Source organism: Trichoplusia ni, chromosome 4 (assembly GCF_003590095.1).
Source record: "Trichoplusia ni isolate ovarian cell line Hi5 chromosome 4, tn1, whole genome shotgun sequence".
NCBI classification, from domain to species: Eukaryota; Metazoa; Arthropoda; class Insecta; order Lepidoptera; family Noctuidae; genus Trichoplusia; species Trichoplusia ni.
Window position 1 is genome coordinate 3625885 of NC_039481.1, and position 20427 is coordinate 3646311.

Below are 20427 nucleotides of genomic sequence, written 5' to 3' on the forward strand. Positions count from 1 at the left end.
TCATTCCATTGAAGTCTAATAGGCCCAACTTTATAGGCCATTTAAAAGACGAACAAATACTAGTATAGATAACAGAGGGTTTGTGGAATTTCGGAAATGGGAGGTAGGATGTGCGTTATTTTATCTTAATTGTGTATCAGGTATAATCTATAGTAATATAAGAATATCGTTATTCTTTTATAAAAATTAGACAACTAGAAAAGTACAGGTACAAGTATTTTATTAACAGTGTATTTGAGTCTGTTTTTGGAGAGCTGAAAGAAATGAAGGGTGGTAAAAGTGTGAGAGCAGCGGAGGATTTTTATCTTTTTGTTAGGGTAAGTTTTAGAGGTAGCTCTCAGAGAAGTCAAGGTCAGAGACGGAGGCGCGCGAGGAGCGCGTGTAGTTGGTGGAGGTTCCATAGTCGGAGGTGGCGGTGGCGAGGTCGGCCAACACGCCGCCGCCCGTACCTTGCGTCACTCCCGCCGCCGCCGCCTCGCGCTCCGCTAGCTTCTGTTTCAGCACCCGGATCCGCTCCTCCTTCTGCAAATATATATTCACTGTAAACGTGTTCACACGGGAGGCTGATGGCACTGCTTTTGTCTCGCGACGACATTCAACAGTTTTAATGGCGATCTAGCCTAGGTCGGAGATGGCTGAAAACGCAAGTGCCACAAAAGAGTATCTCTAGATATTGGTTATACAGTTCTCGTCTAAAATCGACACATGAAAATTTCTCTGAACATGCTGAAATTGTAAAATGGTAATATTCTAAAGATATTATTCACTCCTCCTGAAGCAAAGAGTTCTTGAATATTTCTTATTTTTATCAGATCTTTATAAGTTAAAGCAGTTAATTCATGTAAAATGTTGGTACTTGCGAGATCTGGAGATACTAAATGCGCACTCCAGAATAGTTGGCAAAGGGATAGACAAAAAAGATTGCTAGTCGCAAACTTATACATGCAACAGCTGTAATTGCGCAGCTCTGCAAACAATTTTGCTGAAAAGAAGTTTATTGGAGCAAATTAAACTTTAGTTACTTTAATTGAAAGTTTATTTTGCAGCGATGAAATTAAATGTATGTGTGTAATTAAGACTATTTTTATTTAAAAAAAGATATTTTACTCGTATTTTAGTATTAACCCGAGATGTTTTTTTTGACAAGTATTGTTTTTGATGGGATAGTATTAACCCGAGAGAACCTTAATTTTAATATTCGAATCTTAAGAAACCTGATATTTTTTATACACTTAATACATTATGATTGCAATTGTATTATCTATGACCTTTTTAATACCAAAATCTTCATTATAATCTCCGATGTTTATTTTCAAAATAAACTTTGCTTACATTCTTCTTTTGTTTATCGCAGACAAATCAAAATTTATCGGCATAAGCTTTACACGTATATTGTTATGACTGATAAACCATCATTTTATCGTATCGTACAAACTGATTTGTTAATCAGTGAAGGGATTATTACGATTAATTTGTTTGTTTACGTCATTCAATCGTTGGTATTATACAACTCGTGTTAATGGATACCTATAAACACACCTTTTTGCGTATTTTATCAGAGTGCATTGGCCTGCAGAATCGATTTGGAATGTTGTATTTGTCTTTGTAATCTTCTTGAATTTTTGCGTTTGTTCTGTGAACTATGAGCTCGTGAAATTTGCCTTTTGCAGTTGTGAAAATGAGACGCCGCTACGCGTGTGTAGCACCGTGTCTTTTCGCCAATAGCAATAGGGCTTCTTAAAAGATTCATGGTACAGGCTTTGTTAGTTGAACAGCATTAAAATGCGTGTTTAATACTTTACTATTTCAAAATTTCTTATCAAAGTAAGTAAACCAAAAGGTTTTGAATGTAGTTATCTAGAACCTACCTTTGTAGTTTTTCTCTCTTACACTTTTTAACTCAACATTCTTTTATCCTTTTTGTTCTTTCTGTCATTTTTTGTAATGGGCACTGTTTATCAACTACTAATTTACACAAACTATATTGTAGTAAGTTGTCACATAAATTATTAAGTTTCATTATTTGAACAAATATTTAATTTCCGCGATTATAATGCGAGCTAATCCCATGCTGTCAAAGATTGATTCGATAATCCATTCAATTATCAGGAACAACGTTATTATTTATTCGGCTTATAATAATGTAGTGCAAAACGACTAATGGTATTAGGCTTTAATAGATAATCTGTTATGATTGATGAATATTTAATTGAGATACGTAATATACATGAGGAACCCTTTACAAGTATTAACGTGTCATGATGTAGAGTACGGTGTTGTTTCATTTTCGTACTAAATATATTACGAAAATTCCGATTTTGGAAAGTGAACATTATATACCTACAATTACAATAGGGTACTTGGCAAAGAAAACTGTTTAATATGTTAGAGAGATTTCCAAAAAAATACTGGGCATATATTTTTTCCATTCGCGTAAACAAAAAATTAAGTGGACAGAGTGAAATTACATCTCGTGTGACGTCACTTACCCGTACGCTTTTAATGAGCAAGCGATGTAACTAGTCCTCACTACCATACATATTATCATAAATAAAAAATACGAATTCAATGTTTTGGGAAACCTGGATATTCAATCCAATACCCTAATAATAGCTACTTTCGACTTAGTTAAAAATCTATACGAATATATTAAGAGTGTTTCATTGAACGGTAGACCGTAGGTGCGCCTTCACTGTATATGAATAAAACATGAAAGAGGAACACCTCTCTGTCAGACATAGAGCAGACTAAACACTCTTTTAGCGGGAAAGTGTCGAGATTAAGCCTTTTTTCTTGACTCCGAAATCTTACGTTTTGAATAATGAGTTTGTGAAAGTAATCCATTATGGATAGAGCGTGTTAAGCGCCTCAAGCTAACTGTTTGAAGATGTTTCTTGTCGTTTTAAATTAGGACTTTGTTTTATCTTGTCAAATGGAAATTTTGATGGACTGTTGGTACTAATGTTAATTATACTTGTTGGCAGGCAAATCAAACTATTTATAGGTTCTTTAAATGTTTGTTTTTCCCCTTTATCTGAACACCTGTTACACCTGTACAACGAATGACGAATGAATTATGGATTACACTGTCATTCTGGTGGGAAACAATCTCGTGCAAAAAAGCTTAATAACTCTATTACCTAATTAATTATTAAAACCTACTTGCTCCAATGTGTCGTATCCACCGAAGTATTTTGGTTCTTTTTATGAAGATAAAATAAAAAGCGAATGTAAAGACGACAGAGAAGAAAAAAATGAAGATCAAAAATCGAACTCATATTTAAAAAAATAAAAGATCAGGACCTATTAATTTCCGTCAAATCCCTAACACGTGCAATCTATGTATGTGCCCTAAATCTTTAAGAAAATGTTCTCTTACATAAAATTTAATACGACCAACAAAATAGCCCGTACATTTTGATAATATACAGTAGCTAAACGTTGACGTTGTTTTGATAATACCGCAGCCGGTCAACAAGCGAGGCACAACAAAACATCCTGTTATTATCGGAGACTGAACGTGGAACAAAGATATAACATAACGTAGCTCACAACTCAGAATAGAAAAATGTGCACATAGATAAGATTACGATTGGAGTGACGCGAACTTAACATGAGTGGTGTAATTATTGCATGATGATTAATCGTTTAAGCCTTTAACAATATCCATATATATTTGAAATGTTCTATAGTTTGTAAACTGAATACTGTTAATAAGGCTTAAGAAGATTGTATGAAAAATTTTACAATACTGTTTAGTCAAACAGATTTCTAAAAATATTGAAAATGTATCATTTATTTTATCTTATCTTTAGGAAAATTAGGAAGATTAAAAGCACTTAAAATGATGAAAATTATGGTAGTGGAGGCTATAACATCATTTGCTAGTAAAAAGAGTACTGGTAAGTGACGTCACACAATATTTTAAATCACTTTATCCACTTCATTTTTCATTTTAGGAAATGTAAGGAAATAATCTTACTCGTTACTTGATGAAGATATTTATATTTTGTACCTAAATGTGAAAGTTCATTATAGGCCCGACGAACAAAAATGGCACATTATAAATATCACAAACCCGAAGTGTATTCCACGATTCAAGAACATTTGAATACATAAAAGATATTATATATAAATGTATATACAGACATACATAAGTTATGTGTACCGGGATACCTGCATAATGTAAGAACGAATGTTTGCATTTGCACTCCAACCACGGTATGAAAACATGAATATTTGAGAAAAATGTCGCAGTCAACTACGTTTTAAAGGTAACTGGAGAAACCAACCTAGTAACAAAAATGTTTAGGTTAGGGAGCATGTTCTAGCCGTGTATTTTTAGTTAACAATTTCTAAACAAGACTTAGATATTCTTAAAGTTAAAGAGAATATTGTGACAATATTTTTGTATGCTGCTACTTCCATTCGAGGCTACGTACTTGAATATTTTCTAAAAATAACTACACAAAGATCGGATGCATGTATGATTTTGACACGTAATAGAGACTGTAAGAAACATTCCCTGATAAACTTAAAAAGTTAATAAAATCGAACACCACGAATGTCTTTTTTTTTAGAAATTAAAATATGACACTTCTGAACTAAAATATTGTCATAAAAAAATCCTTCACAAAAGTAAAGGTTCAACATTATTGATAATTAAACACATATCTCCGAGGTTAAACAAGCTATAAATACCTGTGCGATGAGTTTTTGTAACTCTTCATTTTCCTTAACCAGTTCCCGGTAGCGCTCCTCGTCGGCGGGGGCGGAGCCCGAGCCGGAGCCCCGGCCGCTCTCCGCGCGCTCCGTCGGATGACGGATCACTTCAATCACCTGTATTACCAATAACTTATAACTGCTACGAAAATTATGTACATAACTTTGTTCTTGATAAAAAGTTGTTTTGGGAATGGGAAAAAGTTTGAAGTCGTTACTTCTTCTACTTATTACATGGCTGAAGTAATGTTTGTTTCGAATATGATAATGGCTTTTTTTCATTAAGATAAAGTGGAAGCACGTAGTAGGAGTCTCATTTCCAAAATAACAACCTACAACTATTCATCCTTTAAGACATGATAATAGACCCCCAGTTCTATGATGATTTCATTTTAAGGAAACCTTTTCATTTTTGATGTAAAAAAATTGATAATTTCGTTTTTTAAACTACTAAAACATTCAATCATTTAATCCTTGTCTCGCGGGGGCTTTCACAAACATTCAAGACTCATGTCAAAGTTACTTATACTTCACCTAATCCTTATTTATCATTATTATACTCTTAAGTTTCAAAACCCTCGAAGTAGGGAAAAAAATTCTAGTTCTGAAGCAGGCTTTTCATTACAAAATGACGAAAGCAGTCGGAACTTGTTAAAAGAAAAGTTATGGGGCTAATTGAATGTTAATGTTCTCGGCGACGATTTTTATTTCTTGTAAACAAGTTTTAATGCTTTAGGTATTTTATTATTAAAAAAATAAACATCTTTCGTCATATTTTATTTTTGTATTTTACATTTAAATGATACTGACCCTTATACTACCTCTTGTCCATTACAACAGTCGTTTTTCTATTGTTTATAACCAAGATTGGAGAGTAATTACTTGGTATGCTATTTCTACATAAATATACATTCGGCTAGTTATATCTATGTGAATAAAAGCCCTAAGAAGGAAATTTATAATAACCAGTTGTTGCCCGCGGTCCCGCTGGCTAAAACTGGAAAATGATCCCACAGGAACATAAAATCAGGATAAAAACTATCCTATATTTTAATATAGGTTATAAACTACCTGTGTATTCATTTTCGTCTAAATCAGTTCGGTTTTGTCAGCGTGTTCACGCGCGAACGCACCCATAAGAAATACGGGGGGAGCGGGGCGCGGAGGACGGAACGCTGCGCGCCGACGCCATTGCGATTTGCGACCGCCGACCAGACCTTGTTCAACTCGCAAGCGAGCGAGCGCATTCCGCCCTTCTTTATTACATTTCCGTTTGTGTGTCAGTTTTTTTTTATTGTTTTTCTATACAAATTATACAAATTAATCCAAAATACAGTCCACCATTATTGAAGAGCACCCCTAACATTGGTCCTTCCACCGGTAAAGAAGAAGCGTTGCAATAACTTCAAGTAATAAGCGGCGGAGCCATAACCACGTGCGCGTCTATTGTGTCGTGGCATCATTTCGTCGAGCGAAGATTGAACAACTCTCCACTCATCACTGCAAACACGTGCGCCAATCTATTGCGCCGTGGCATTATCATTGTCGGTGACGAGTGAAATCTTGAAAATTGAACGAGCCTCCAGTGAAGACACGTGCGCTGATACATCGCGGCGTGGCATCATTCCTGGCACAACACAACCCGTGAAGATCTGAAGAGAGGACACAACGTGCCGCCGCTCTGGGGCCGCTGCATCGCTGCTCGAGATAGTCGGTAAAAACACGGACGTGTTGTGAGTTCGTTCCATTTTTTCCTTCATTCACACCTTGCATTAATTGCACTTTTCCTTTAAATTTAATTCATCCATTTTCCCTCTATTTGTGTTGGCACAAGCTATTCATTTTGCACGTGCTATATGCATTACTTCGCTTTGCTAAGCGTGGGGCGGTCGCCATTTTGAGTACACAGTTTTTCACGAAATTGGTTGTATTCAGTGCTTATTTTTCAACGAATATCGCATGTGGGACAGATAACGGCTAGCTAGCACGCATGCAATTAGCTGTTAAACCGCATAATCTAGGTGTGTGAGCGTTGGTGCCTATTTTTCATTGCCGATTTACATTCCGATATTATTAAGTACTTTATTGTTCGTTTTTCTATTGCACGATGGCTGATATACTCATAAGAAGGCGTGGTTCGATGAAGGCGAAGCTCACTAATTTCAGTAAATATCTCAGTGTTCTCGAAAGTAATGATGAGTTGTCTGACTTGCAAGTGCTTGACCTTGAAAGTCGACTTAGCAAATTTGAAAAACTATATGGTGAATTCGATACATTGCAGACCGAGATTGAGCTGTTATCCGATAATCCAGACGACGCTCATGCTGATCGCTTCAAATTTGAAGAAATGTACCATAACTTGATTGCCACGGCGCGGAAAGTCATCACTACTGAGCAGGGGCAACGACGGCAGGAGCAGACTTCTGCAGGTTCCGTATCAGGCTCCGAGGTGACAGGTGGAACGAGAAATTTTATACGTTTGCCTAAAATTGACCTTCCCCGTTTTGATGGCAGCTATCAGTGTTGGTTAGAATATAGGGACACTTTTCTCTCATTAATACACAACAACAACAACATTGACAATATTAGTAAATTTCATTACCTGCGCGCTTCATTAAAGGGACAAGCCGGTGAAATAATAAAAAATATAGACTTCAAACAGGAAAATTATAGTATAGCATGGAAATTATTATGTGAGCGGTATGACAACAGTCGGTTATTAATAAATAATCATGTCAAGGCACTATTTAATGCAGAGCCTATTGTCAGTGAGACCAGTGCTGCCTTACGCCGCCTGGTTGATGTCACAAATAAGAACATTCGAGCATTGACTTTATTGAATGAGCCGACTAGGGACACCCTAATTATCTATCTTATGTCATCAAAATTAGATGCTACTACCAGCAGGGACTGGGAAGAACACCGCAGCACTTTAGGCAATTCACCAACATTGCTTCAATTTTCCACATTTATGAATAATAAGGCTGATTTACTTGAAACTCTAGAAGAAAATAATAAATTTGATAACATACAACCACCTAACAGTGTTAAATCTAAAAGTTTTATAATAACCTCACAGAAGCAAGAAACCAAAGGTATTGAAAAAGACAAAAACAAAATTATTTGCCCGCTGTGTTCTCAAACTCATTATCTTTATTCATGTGTAGAATTTAAGAAGTTAACAATTGAAGATCGAGTACAGAAAGCAAAAGAGTTTAAAGTATGTTTGAATTGCTTACGGGGTGGCCATATAGAAAAGCGTTGTAGATTCACACGTTGTAAATACTGTAAAAACCGTCATAATACCTTGTTACATTTAGATCAACCTGAGACTCAAGTTCAGGATCCCATGCCTAGTGTCTCCTCTAGCAATGTGTCATTCTCAGCAGATATACAGCCTACTTCTCAGATACATGTTTTACTTTCCACAGCTATGGTGAGAGTGGTGAACAATAAAGGAAAAAGGTGCAATGCTAGAATTCTTCTAGACAGTGGGAGTACAGCCAACTTCATCACTGAGAAGTTGAGCAGGAGCCTTGGATTGTCTCGAGTTGGTACTTCCTCCAGGGTAACAGGTATTAATAGTTTGACCAGTAACAGTACACATTCTTGCAACCTCACTATTGAATCTACATATGAACATTATCAGTTTAATATAACTTGTTTCATTCTACCTGAGATAACTAGGAGATTACCAGCGTCCTATATAAATACTGAAAACATTCCTATTCCTTCAGGGTTATTTTTAGCGGATCCATCGTTTAATACCCCATCAGACATTGATATTCTTTTAGGAGCTGAGCTATTTTGGGATGTCATTCAGGCTAATCACATCAGTTTAGGAAAAAATTTACCAAAGTTGTGTGAGAGTAAACTAGGGTGGTTAATCTCAGGTACTGTACCTGCTAGCCAGCATAAACAAACACATGTTTGTAATTTTTCTAGTACTACTAGTCCTGATTTGAATAAGTTTTGGGAACTTGATACAATTTCACCCAAGCATTGTCTTTCTGTAGAGGAACGTGCTTGTGAAGAGAGTTTTAAATTAAATACTATCCGGGGTTCAAATGGTCAGTTTATTGTTACCATGCCACTTAAAGAAGATCCTAGCGTTCTAGGCGACTCATACGCTGCTGCTAAACGTAGATTTTTATCTTTAGAAAAACGCTTTCAACGTGATCCAATTTATAAAAGTATGTATACTGATTTTATGAATGAATATGAAACATTAGGTCACATGACTGAAGATACAAATTTACCAGCCAATAACAAAAATGTAAGTTATTTCATGCCACATCATGGGGTTTTACGGGAATCCAGTAAAACTACTAAGTTGCGAACAGTTTTTGATGCATCAGCAAAGTCAAGCTCAGGTTTATCACTAAATGACATCCAATTTGTAGGTCCCACTGTACAGAACGATCTTCTCTCAATCTTAATGAGATTTAGGCAACATAAATATGTAATCTCAGGGGATATCGAAAAAATGTATAGAGCGGTAGAATTAAATCCCAGTCAACGATCATTACAACGAATTCTATTTAGGAAAGGCCCCTCAGAGCCTATCAAATCGTACACATTAAACACAGTCACATATGGAACGGCGTCAGCGCCATATCTTGCAACCAAGTGCCTTGTGAGTCTCGCAGAGGACACAGACAATCAGCAGGTCAAGAGTAGTATTCAACGGGATTTTTATGTAGACGATCTTTTATGCGGAACAGATACATTAGAGGGCGCTATAGAGCTTTGCCAGAACATAAAATCCATATTAAATTCAGCTAATTTTAATCTAAGGAAATTTCAGTCAAATAGTGCTCTTATTCTAAAAAAGATAGTAGATGTAAACGATGATACTTGCCTTGATTTAGATTTGTCCAATAATTGCACATCAAAGACTTTAGGTTTATTATGGAATTGCAAACTAGATATTTTATCATTTTCTATTAATATTGACACTCGCAAAACAACAAAAAGAAACATATTATCTGTTATTAGCCAAATTTTTGACCCATTGGGGTTAATAGGTCCATGTGTTGTTGAAGCAAAAATTATAATGCAAAAATTGTGGGTCAATAAATGTGACTGGGATGATAAGGTTCCTCAGGACATAGCAGATCAGTGGTCAAAATTTGTAGAAGCATTAAAGCATTTAAATTCTTTGAATATTCCTAGATGGGTCATATGTGAGAACTGTAAAATTAATGAGATACACATATTTACAGATAGCAGTGAAAAGGCATATGGTGCATGCGTCTATATACGCAGTATTGATAGTAGTAATGCAGTAACGGTACGCCTACTAGCTTCTAAAAATCGGGTAGCCCCTGTCAAGCCAACAACAATGCCCAGGTTAGAACTATGTGGAGCATTGGTGGGTGCAAGATTGTGTACAAAGGTCAAAGAATCACTCACTATATCTGTTAGCAGATGTGTTTTTTGGTGTGATTCAACAATTGTTTTGAGCTGGTTGTCCGCACCATCGACACAACTCAAGCCTTTTGTCAGGCATCGTGTCAATGAAATACAGGAAACCACCCTCGGATCCTTATGGAACTATGTGCCAACACGAGACAATCCCGCGGATCTAGTTTCTCGAGGGGTGAAGGCTGACCATATCAGCGACTCCAGTCTATGGTGGGCAGGCCCTTCATTTTTATTACAAGATGAAAGCCTGTGGCCAAAGCCTCCCAACGACATTGCAAAACAAGACTTGCCTGAACTAACTTGCTATGTAACTCAGTCCAACAATAGTGACATTCAACATCAAACCTTAATTCAAGAATTAATTCACAAATATTCAGACTTCAACCGTTTGCAAAGAGTTGTGGCCTACATTAAAAGGTACATTTATAATTTAAAAAATAAAAATAGCAAGTTAGTAGGGTGGCTGTCGAATCAGGAAATTCAATCTTCTTTGAAATGTATTCTGCTTAACGCACAACTTGAAATATTTCCAGATGAATATTCTACTTTAAAATTAGGAAAATCCCTGCTCCACAAAAACCGTCTCATATCATTGTCACCTTTTTTAGACTCTGATGGCATCATTCGAGTTGGAGGCAGGTTAAATAATTCCCCTTACGATTACAACGTGAAACATCCTATACTCCTGTGCAGTAAGCATCATATAACTAAAATCTTATTTCAAGCTGTTCACAAAAGGCTGTTACACGCCGGGCCTCAGTTGCTCTTGGCAAACATTAGGCAAAACTATTGGCCTTTGGGGGGAAGAAATTTGTCTAGGTTTACCGTTCAAAAATGCGTTGTGTGTTTTAGATATAAGGCTCAAAATGTACAGCCAATAATGGGTCAACTTCCAAGTTCACGAAGTAATCTTGAATTTCCATTCTTAAATTCAAGTGTTGACTATGCCGGGCCAATACTGATAGCTGACCGGAAGGGAAGGGGATGCAAACTTGTAAAGTCTTACATATGTATCTTTGTCTGCCTAGCCATTAAGGCTGTTCACCTGGAGCTTGTCACGGACCTTACCAAGGAGGCATACGTGGCCGCCTTAAAAAGATTCATTGCGCGCCGTGGCAAGCCTCGCAGCATTTTGTCTGATAACGGAACAACCTTTGTCGGTTCTGATAACCAACTTCGTGCTTTCTTGCAGAATTCAAACCTTTCCTATGACGTCGCGCAAGAAGGAATTGAATTCAACTTTGTGCCGGCCTACTCTCCTCATTTCAACGGCGTAGCTGAAGCCGCCGTGCGATCCACGAAACACCATTTAAAGAGATTACTCACTCTCACTCACTTCACATATGAAGAAATGGCTACTTGTCTCACCCAAATAGAGGCAATTCTCAATTCCCGACCACTTACTCCCTGCTCTCCTGATCCACTTGATTTTTGTGCCCTAACACCTTCCCACTTTTTAATTGGAAGATCACTCACGTCCGTTCCGCATCCACAGATGACTGACAGCGAAAACATCAGTCGACTCGAGCGATTCCAAAGGGTGGAATACATAAAGCAGCACTTTTGGAAAAGGTTTAACACTGAGTATATTTATCTGCTGCAGCAAAAAACTAAGTGGTCGACGACAACGGGAGACATCAAGGTGGGCAGCCTCGTCCTGGTAAAGGATAAGGCGCTCCCACCTCTCTGCTGGCTACTGGGTCGCGTCGTACAAACGTACCCGGGGTCCGACGGTGTTGCAAGAGTTGCAGAGTTAAAAACTAAGAAGGGGACACTTCGGCGAGCCTTCAACAACATCTGCCCGCTGCCACTCTCTTGAAGACTCCTTCAACCCGGGGAGCATGTTCACGCGCGAACGCACCCATAAGAAATACGGGGGGAGCGGGGCGCGGAGGACGGAACGCTGCGCGCCGACGCCATTGCGACCGCCGACCAGACCTTGTTCAACTCGCAAGCGAGCGAGCGCATTCCGCCCTTCTTTATTACATTTCCGTTTGTGTGTCAGTTCTTTTTTATTGTTTTTCTATACAAATTATACAAATTAATCCAAAATACAGTCCACCATTATTGAAGAGCACCCCTAACATTGATGCAGATCCGGCATGAAAGACAAACATCACCATACAAACTTTCACTTTTAAATTCAATATAAAATATTTAAAGCACACCAAATAAACTAAAGAGTTGACTGTTAACGTATTCACATATTTCCGTGCTGGCACGACCAGTAAACACGAACAAATTCAAATGAAAAAAGTTGAGAACTTTTCATGCGTACTTCACTTGTTTTGAAGTTTGATGCTATTGTCGACAAAGGGTTACCTTTTGTCATTTTAAGTGTATTTATAGCACAGATAATATGTATTTTACTCAACTGCGTAAAAAGAGGAGGATAACTTTCTCAGTATTTTCAAAAATGCAAGATTCGGTATTGGATTGTAGCTTCCGAATGTGTAAACCTTTTTTTGAGGTACGGGATATTGTTAGCTACTAATAGGGATGACGACTGGGTATAAAAAGAAAAAACCTCATTAGTCCCTCAGTTAGATAATTGAAAAGTATTAGACACGTATTTTTTCCTTTTTCGGAAAAACTAGAATTAACAAAGATAAACTGTTTTAAAGTTTAGGAGAGGGGGCTTGTGACGTAACGATATGGTAAAATTTATACACAATCGTGACGTCACGCGTAAGTTTCATTCACTGTAATTTGGTCAATTTATGTTTGCGGGACAAATTAAAAAATACGTATCCATTGTTATACAAAAAACTACAAGACGGACACTGTAAAAAAAAATTGTCGTCATCCCTATTATAATTATAGGTACCGAGTGATACTGGCCATATAGGTACATTTAGCATAAAAAATATATGACAGCTGAAATGTTTTTTTTTTAATATTCCCGCAATTTTTTTAGGAAAAATTGCTACTGTCCTGTTTGTTTGAATAAATGTTCCAGTAACAGTCAAGTAGACGGTAAAAGTTTATCATTTCTCGTTGACCATGATACCTGTAAAGGTGTCGAAACGTTGGGAACTAAAATCTAAAATTAAACCTTAGTTTTTTTTCAATGTCTAACATTCGCTTGAACCTAAGAAACCAGTATCATTTAATTTTCTCTTTATGTAATTATGATTGTTTAAAAACAGATAATGTGTAATTAGTGGTATAAATAATAAATGTAAACAGTATGTTTGTAACTGTAACTGGATAGATATGATGTGTGGCGCGTGTAGTGATTAAACAGATGACTATGTGACGTATACCTATTTGATAATTCATTACCTTTGATCGTTCCTTGACTTGTGTATAAATAATTTTGCAATAATTCCCTTTTATTTATAATTCATCATAAGTATTAGATAATTGTTTCGATTGATCATAAAATAAAATAAAAAATGATAATGACTGATTATTAAAATTACTAAAATTGTATTCAATCGTTATATCAGTTCCAACTTTTTTTCTTTGGACATATATCTTTTGTGAGATCCCACTATTGGGCAAAGACGGCCTTCCTCTTTTTTTCACTCTTTCTTCTTTTGCAATTTTTAATAATATCTAATAAATAGAGCTATCAACTCCTCCCACCAAACAATCGATAGTTCTTTCTCTACAGTAAGTAATAAGATTGTTATAAGCGGCAAAAAATATATAAAACACAAATACAGTAAAGAATGTAACATTTTTAAACTGCTGAACTTTATCGTTCGGTAACGGGATATAGTGTCGTTAAAGGGACGTTAATATCTCATAAAGACATTTTTCTATTTAAACTGCCGCACCGTAATACCGATTATCATGTTAAATCGTGTGAAAGTGTCTCCAAGGTAGGCTCGCATTAATTCCGCCGCTACCAACTTGTGACGTAAATCATTTCGGTAACATTATAACGACTGAATCAATTTCAAATTTACAGTCGAAATCGTTGTTCAAAACCCTCGAAGGACGAGACAAAATGTCCGTTTGTCTCATAAATAAGCCTCATTATGACCCTCATAAAAGTTTTCAAGACTCATTTAGTTTTCCAATATTTAAGTCTTTATTCTCGGTAGGAAAAAACTTTCGTTTTAATATGCAGAACTTGTACTATGAGCTTTCAACACTCTTAATGCAGAACGGTTGGTGCTGTTAAAGCGAGACCAAGCAATATATCGCACGTAGTGGCATCTCACTCGCACAACCGCAACTGAACTGCTTCAAAGCTTATAGACATAGTATAGGTACCGAAGGCTTACTGAAGTAAGATTAAACTTTAGTATTGTGTGTAGTTTTCCGAATGGTATACCTACGTAACAAGAACTTTAATTTAGGTCAGATTTAATATTAAAGAACCAATTTTCTATTCTTGTTGCTTTTTATAAGCGAGCTTCTTTACAAGAACGTATTTGTTTTAGCAGACTGTTTTATATTTGAAATAATATGAGTATTTTATTTAATATGAATGTAGCTTGGTAATTTACGTTGATTAAATATTTAGATTCACGTCTTGTTTGATTTACTTTAATGTAATACTCAGAGATTTATGTGTAGTTTCTAAGTGAAATTCAGGTGCAACGTTAATTTGAATATATGCGTTTGTGTATATCATAAAGCTCTTTAGATCCATGAATCCCTTGAATGCTTATACAAACCGAGCATGCTCTGAACCTTGTATATTAATAATGGAATATAATCCAGTTTAATGAACTCGTCTACAAGGGCGAGATCCATCTAACTTGTGTACAGGTATTTATTTAAATACCAGATTTTTCGTCTTAACAAGGTGGTCTCAAAGCCGTCAAAAAATTTATCAATTATGCTAAAAACACTGAAAATTCATAAATAAACATACCATTACATACTACTATGTTAATTTTTCTTTCTTATTTCGTTTACGTTACTACTAATTTGGGACCAGCCCTGGTCTGGGTACCAGGCCATCATAAACGTTAAACGTACTCTGTAACTTACCTTAGGGATGAAGATCAGCGCCATACTCAAGAAGCAGCAGAAAACAATTGCTAGTGACACGAAAGCGAAGGCGGCGTCCTGCTGGCTGGCGATGACCAGGGTGACAGGCGCCGTGATGAGGCACAGCACCACCACATTGTATATGCTCATGCCGACGTAGCGCGAGTCGTTGATCTGACGAACCTTCACTGACCGTGTCTCGTAAGCCAGGAACAGACCAAACACGAGCACTAGACCTTTGTAGCCGTACATTACACCTGCAACAATGTCTTCAGCTATAGACGTGTTGATATGGTACCCTAGTACCGTTGTCACTAGTTAGAGTTATCACACTTATACTCAGTATACATACTTTTTTGATTTTATATAGATTTGGATACTTTTGGGAGAATGAGGTAGTTAAACATACAGATACTGTGTTGTTGAAAATACGAGTAACGATTGCTTATAATATAAACACCTAGGTACGAATACTGAAAAATATAAATGCTAAACTGCCAAACAGTTCATGGGCAAAGTTGCCGGTAAGAAGGTGTAACCAAATAAGCGTTTAGTAACCAAAATTTTTCCTTGATAAATTGCAATTACCAAAAAGTTTAGACAATTTGAAATATAGGTCTCACGCAACGAGGTGGGAACTGAACACTTAACAACATAAGTAAGAAAACAGCTGTTATTAACGACTTTAGAAAAACTTTTAAAACTTCAAGTTACCATCGCAAATGAGTCGCACTGGACTTGGGAGATTTATATAATGTAATTTACTGTTTACGGTACTTTAAATCACTTGGTATTAGAGCTCATCTTTTATAATTATTATTTCTATTAAGGTCGGGTCTTTTGTTTTCCAATTAAAAGGTAAGCTTTTTGGGCAGGAAATATTCGCTAATGATTAGAAGGCGTAATGATTTATGATATTTTCGAAAATACACGTCTGTCGCAAGAAATGTTTTTGTTAACGTACGTGTGCAATATTCTACATGTTGCAGCTGGTGGTGCGTAAAATGGAATGTATCCGTTGTTGAGGAATACAAAAGGGGAAGCTCTGACTCAGTGCAAACATTGTGAAGTACGTGTCGTATTCACAATTTTAAGATTATATAAAAATAAGTTTATAGGTTATGTCATCGCAAAAAAGTTTATGTAAGAAAATATTCTTTAGTTAATATTAAAAAATACACTTGCGTAGGTTTTTGTTTTTATAAATCGGAATGTTCAGAAGTATATTTAGAAGTTTAGTCATTCGTTTGAGACAATTGACAGTCTAGTCACTCTAGAATTCTGCCTTCTATTTGACACAATGTCTATCATCTAGACAATTACTAAGACTAGGTCTTGAAATGTCGAATTTAATATACCTAACTGAAGTGAAGTAGTACACAAATTCTTTTCTGTCAATAAGTCTATGTGTAATTTGATTTGGATCGCGGGTGTATTCGCCTTCGGGTATTGACACCCTAAAGATTTGGTATGTCTACAACGCCAGAACTTACAATAAAACCCTCATAGGATGAACATTTACTGGTGTACGACAAAGTGAAGTGTTTTAAAAAATTAAAAAATACAGTGTTTTAAGAAATAAAGCAAATGAAAGCTTAGCATAGATTTCTTTTCAAACTTTAACTTCTTAGTAAGTAATTAAAATCAAATCATGCAACAATTATATTTGGGGAATGGCAAAATAAACACTACACATAGTTCTACGAGTTTATATGAGTTAAACGGTAAACATTTTTTTATAAAATTAAATTAAGTTATCCAAAATAGGACGCCAAGTATTAATAATATCGACCTCATTTTAAAGTTTTCTTACATCAAGTTATTACAAATGAAACAATCTTGTAAAGTTATTGATCTGTGCCTGTTATTAGTAGATAAAAGAGCTTTGCGGCCCATCTTGACACAACTAATCCCTTAGTTGACCTTTCTGACACACGCGGCGGGGAAACGAATGACCTTATCTTTGTGGGGACCAAGTGACGTCGAGTGTTTTTCTTTCTTGTTGTTTTATTTAATTTCATTATTCGTTTTGACATGGATACTTTTATTTTAGGTTTGTACTATACAAGACATTTACAACTACCAATGGAGGTATTTTGGAAGTACGGGAAAATATAAATACTGCAAACAATAACGTGGTGTGTATGTAAGCCCAATATTTTCCTTAAAAATATATTTATTATTACTATTTTATTTTATTTCTTAGAATACACTATACAGGATTTTATTAATGCTGAACCCTATTTGCTTGAAAACAATTTAGAGCACATTGATTCGAAAAGGAGACGAAGAAAACTTTAATCTTAAAGAGTACATAAGATAACTCACCAAGCCACACAGTATTATGTTGGCTCTCGCAGTGCTCTAACTCTGGTCGTATATGCACATCATCATCGTGATGCCTTGGAGCCTCTAGAGGGAATATCTCGACGCGGCGCTGCAGGGGATCCCGCAGCTGCCACGCCGTCAGCAACGCCACGTCCACCACCAGCAACCCACCTACCATCGTGTATAGCTTCCAGCCGTGGATGCGCTTTTTCTGCAAAGAAAGTGTGTTTAGAAGGACGCTTCCAGCAATGGATGCGTAAATTTAGAAGAAATGTTTTGACAGATGTTTGTGGAGGTATATAAAAGATGAGAGATTTTAGGCTGTTGCTAGGCGTAAAATTAAATGTAGGTAATGATTATTGGAGAATGGAATAAAAGATATTGTTTTGGTAATGTTAACAAGGAATGTTGGTAGGTAACAATACATCGTCTCTAGACAGAAAACTTTGCGATCAAGCAATATATTTTAATACATGTTACGTCTAACGTATGCAAATGACAGCAGTTTCCTTCCCCGCTTCGAAAAACTTCCCGCTCCAACCAAATCAAGTCAACAATACTTTTAAATGACACGAAGCGTGGGCGTAGTGTAAGGTTAAAGGAAATAAAAATCCCGATATCTCAAAAAGCTTTCGTGTCCAATTCCCTCTACAAGGGCTCGTTCGATGTGATCTCAATAAGTCCTATAGGAAAACTTCAGAGGTCGCAATGAAGTGCGGAAACAAAAAACGCAAACATTCCGTATGTAAAGTGACAAGAGACGATCTAATTTCCATTGTATTGTGTAGGTACCGGGATGAGGGGACTTACCCTACATTCTTGTTGGTACACGCGTACTCCGTACGTATCCGTCTTCAGAATATATGTGTCAAATACTCCAGTGACATTCTGGTAACGATTACGACACATTACGCGAAATTTATGCGAGTGTTAATATCGGCTGATCGTCACCCGTGTCTGTTTCAAATTCATACTACTTAATGTAATAAGGTGTGGGATTTTCGTATTCGCATTCTATTTGGGTTAAGCGTATTGTGAAATGTGATACGTACACCTAATGTGACAAGTGACATACACAAGACAAGATAAACACGAATAAAATATGTAATACAATTCTTTGGTCTTTGATGCTATACATTTTATATTATCCTTTTGTGCGGTTCAGTGTCTAGAAAAACAAGTATTTAGAAGACTGTTTTTGTAACCTATGTGGGGACTTGCCTGTACATTTCAATTATTGGATAGATTACCTTTGTTTCCACTTTTGGTTTTGTAGTGTGCCGATGTACTCGCCATACTTTAGTGAACATTGCTCCGTAGGCCATGGAGAAGCCGGTTGCTAGGAGCCAGGCGCGGGCGGCGCACAGGCCGGAGAAGTGTTGCGGCAGCACCCAGCGCCCGTCCACGCCGAGGGCTATCGCCGCGCTCAGGCAGATGCAGCACCCGCACAGCATCACCGTGTTACACGCCGGATGAGACCACTGAATCACTCTAGGAAACATACTCAACATTATACTGCCGCAAATCTAAATCAAACAAACATTACGAGCCAATATACCCACTTTAACGATTGCAGCTCCGCGATGTAAAAACCAAAACAAAGTAAGCGCGGATGCGAGACATCGAATTTATTTTGCCGATAAAACGGTATGATACTCTTGTTTCCTTTTCTTGTGTCATTTTATACTCTTGTGAAACCTTTTTCTATTTGGCATCAAAGAGTCGTGGAATGATTTAGAAAAGAGTAACGTAATATACAAACAAAAACAAAATCAAAATGTCGGTCCTCGACACTAGAAGAGTTCCCCTTTGACTGTTCACAGCGTCTGATCATTTACATTCATCTCATAGCAAATTGCTCGTTTCGCATATAAAACTCCGCGCCGCCGGGTAAAACAACGACCGGCTAGCGACGCCGCTGCCGCCGAGGAAACCGATTTTCTTTTAGTTACATTTGTTTGCGATAAATACGGGCTTCGATTTTTAGTTCTTTTAACGATTTTTTTTATTATCATTGCAAGTACCCTTGTTTTGTTGAACGTAAGCTAAACGTTGTCAAAAATAAGATAAGTGACAGAAAAGGTGTGGGATGACACAGGTTTATTAATATTAGGTTATCGAAAACAATAAAAATCCTTTTAGCTCGACATGTCCCAAAAATTGATTATATTAACTCAATTGTCTTAACGAGACCCTTGTCAATATCATACACTACCCGAACCGAGCTACGTCGAAGGCGGGGCTGACGTTGACAAAGGCTCCAGAACAAGATATATAGGGGTATTTAGTTCTTACCTCCGGTGTCTGTGCAAGATGTTGAAGACAATTAGTGCAATGGCGGCGAGGATTCCAGCGATGCAGAGAGCGGTCATGCACGCAAAAAGCGGCAGCGAGACCGTCCGTAACTCGTTTACTACCACCGTACGGTCGGGGGGCACCTTCCCACCTGTCCAAATCCACATTCATTTCATGCCTCAGTAAAACGCGTGTGACGCTCGTAAATCAATATAACTATTTTATAGAGGAAACGAAATATACCGAACGAAGCCAAATCGTTCACGTTTTCTTTTTACAGATCATTTTTCTCCCGTCCTATTACTGTTAAAAGATTTTTGCTGCTTTGATTTTACGATACCATTAACTCGACTATTATGAGTACTGTGAACTACGCGTTCCCAGTTCTTATGCCCTTCGGCAATATTCTTATGGAAGAATTAATAACAATTTCTTTCCCTGCTTTGTTATGTTGAGCGCAGTTTTTCCGCTGAAATGTTCCCAGACCCTCGTTTTTATGTGCCTGTATTTTATGTTAAATTGTTGTAAATGTTTTATATGACACTGAAATAGAGTGTTTGTTTTCAGATGCGGATGTATAGTTTAGAGCGATAAAACTGACAGAAACTAAATTAAACTGCAAATTTATTTACGGAGATTGCTTTGAACAATTTTGTTCTAAAAAATTCATCAGTTGCCATTAAATCTGATATATAACTTAGT

At 36.8% G+C, this 20427-nt stretch overlaps 2 protein-coding genes across 4 annotated transcripts in view; one reads left to right on the forward strand and one right to left on the reverse strand.

Moving 5' to 3' along the window:
- Positions 1 to 203: 203 nt before the first annotated feature.
- Positions 204 to 20427, reverse strand: part of LOC113492590 (gamma-aminobutyric acid type B receptor subunit 1) — a 132858-nt gene continuing 112634 nt past the window's right edge. For both annotated transcript variants that reach the window (XM_026870098.1, XM_026870099.1), the window contains exons 10-15: positions 19726 to 19876; positions 18681 to 18921; positions 17431 to 17641; positions 15103 to 15359; positions 4702 to 4839; positions 204 to 522 (exon numbers count right to left, since the gene is read on the reverse strand). In XM_026870098.1, the coding sequence (XP_026725899.1) occupies positions 325 to 522; positions 4702 to 4839; positions 15103 to 15359; positions 17431 to 17641; positions 18681 to 18921; positions 19726 to 19876 (1196 nt within the window). In that variant the 3' untranslated portion in view covers positions 204 to 324. The remainder of the gene's footprint in view (positions 523 to 4701; positions 4840 to 15102; positions 15360 to 17430; positions 17642 to 18680; positions 18922 to 19725; positions 19877 to 20427) is intronic.
- LOC113492589 lies at positions 5777 to 12654 on the forward strand. 2 transcript variants are annotated; one of them, XM_026870096.1, is made up of 2 exons: positions 5777 to 8297; positions 11753 to 12654. In XM_026870096.1, exons 1-2 carry the CDS (start codon positions 6830 to 6832, stop codon positions 11761 to 11763), a joined length of 1479 nt encoding a protein of 492 aa, XP_026725897.1. In that variant the 5' UTR covers positions 5777 to 6829; the 3' UTR covers positions 11764 to 12654. The 2 variants fall into 2 exon arrangements, with proteins under 2 accessions (XP_026725897.1, XP_026725896.1); XM_026870095.1 differs by having other exon boundaries at positions 5777 to 6436; positions 7004 to 12654.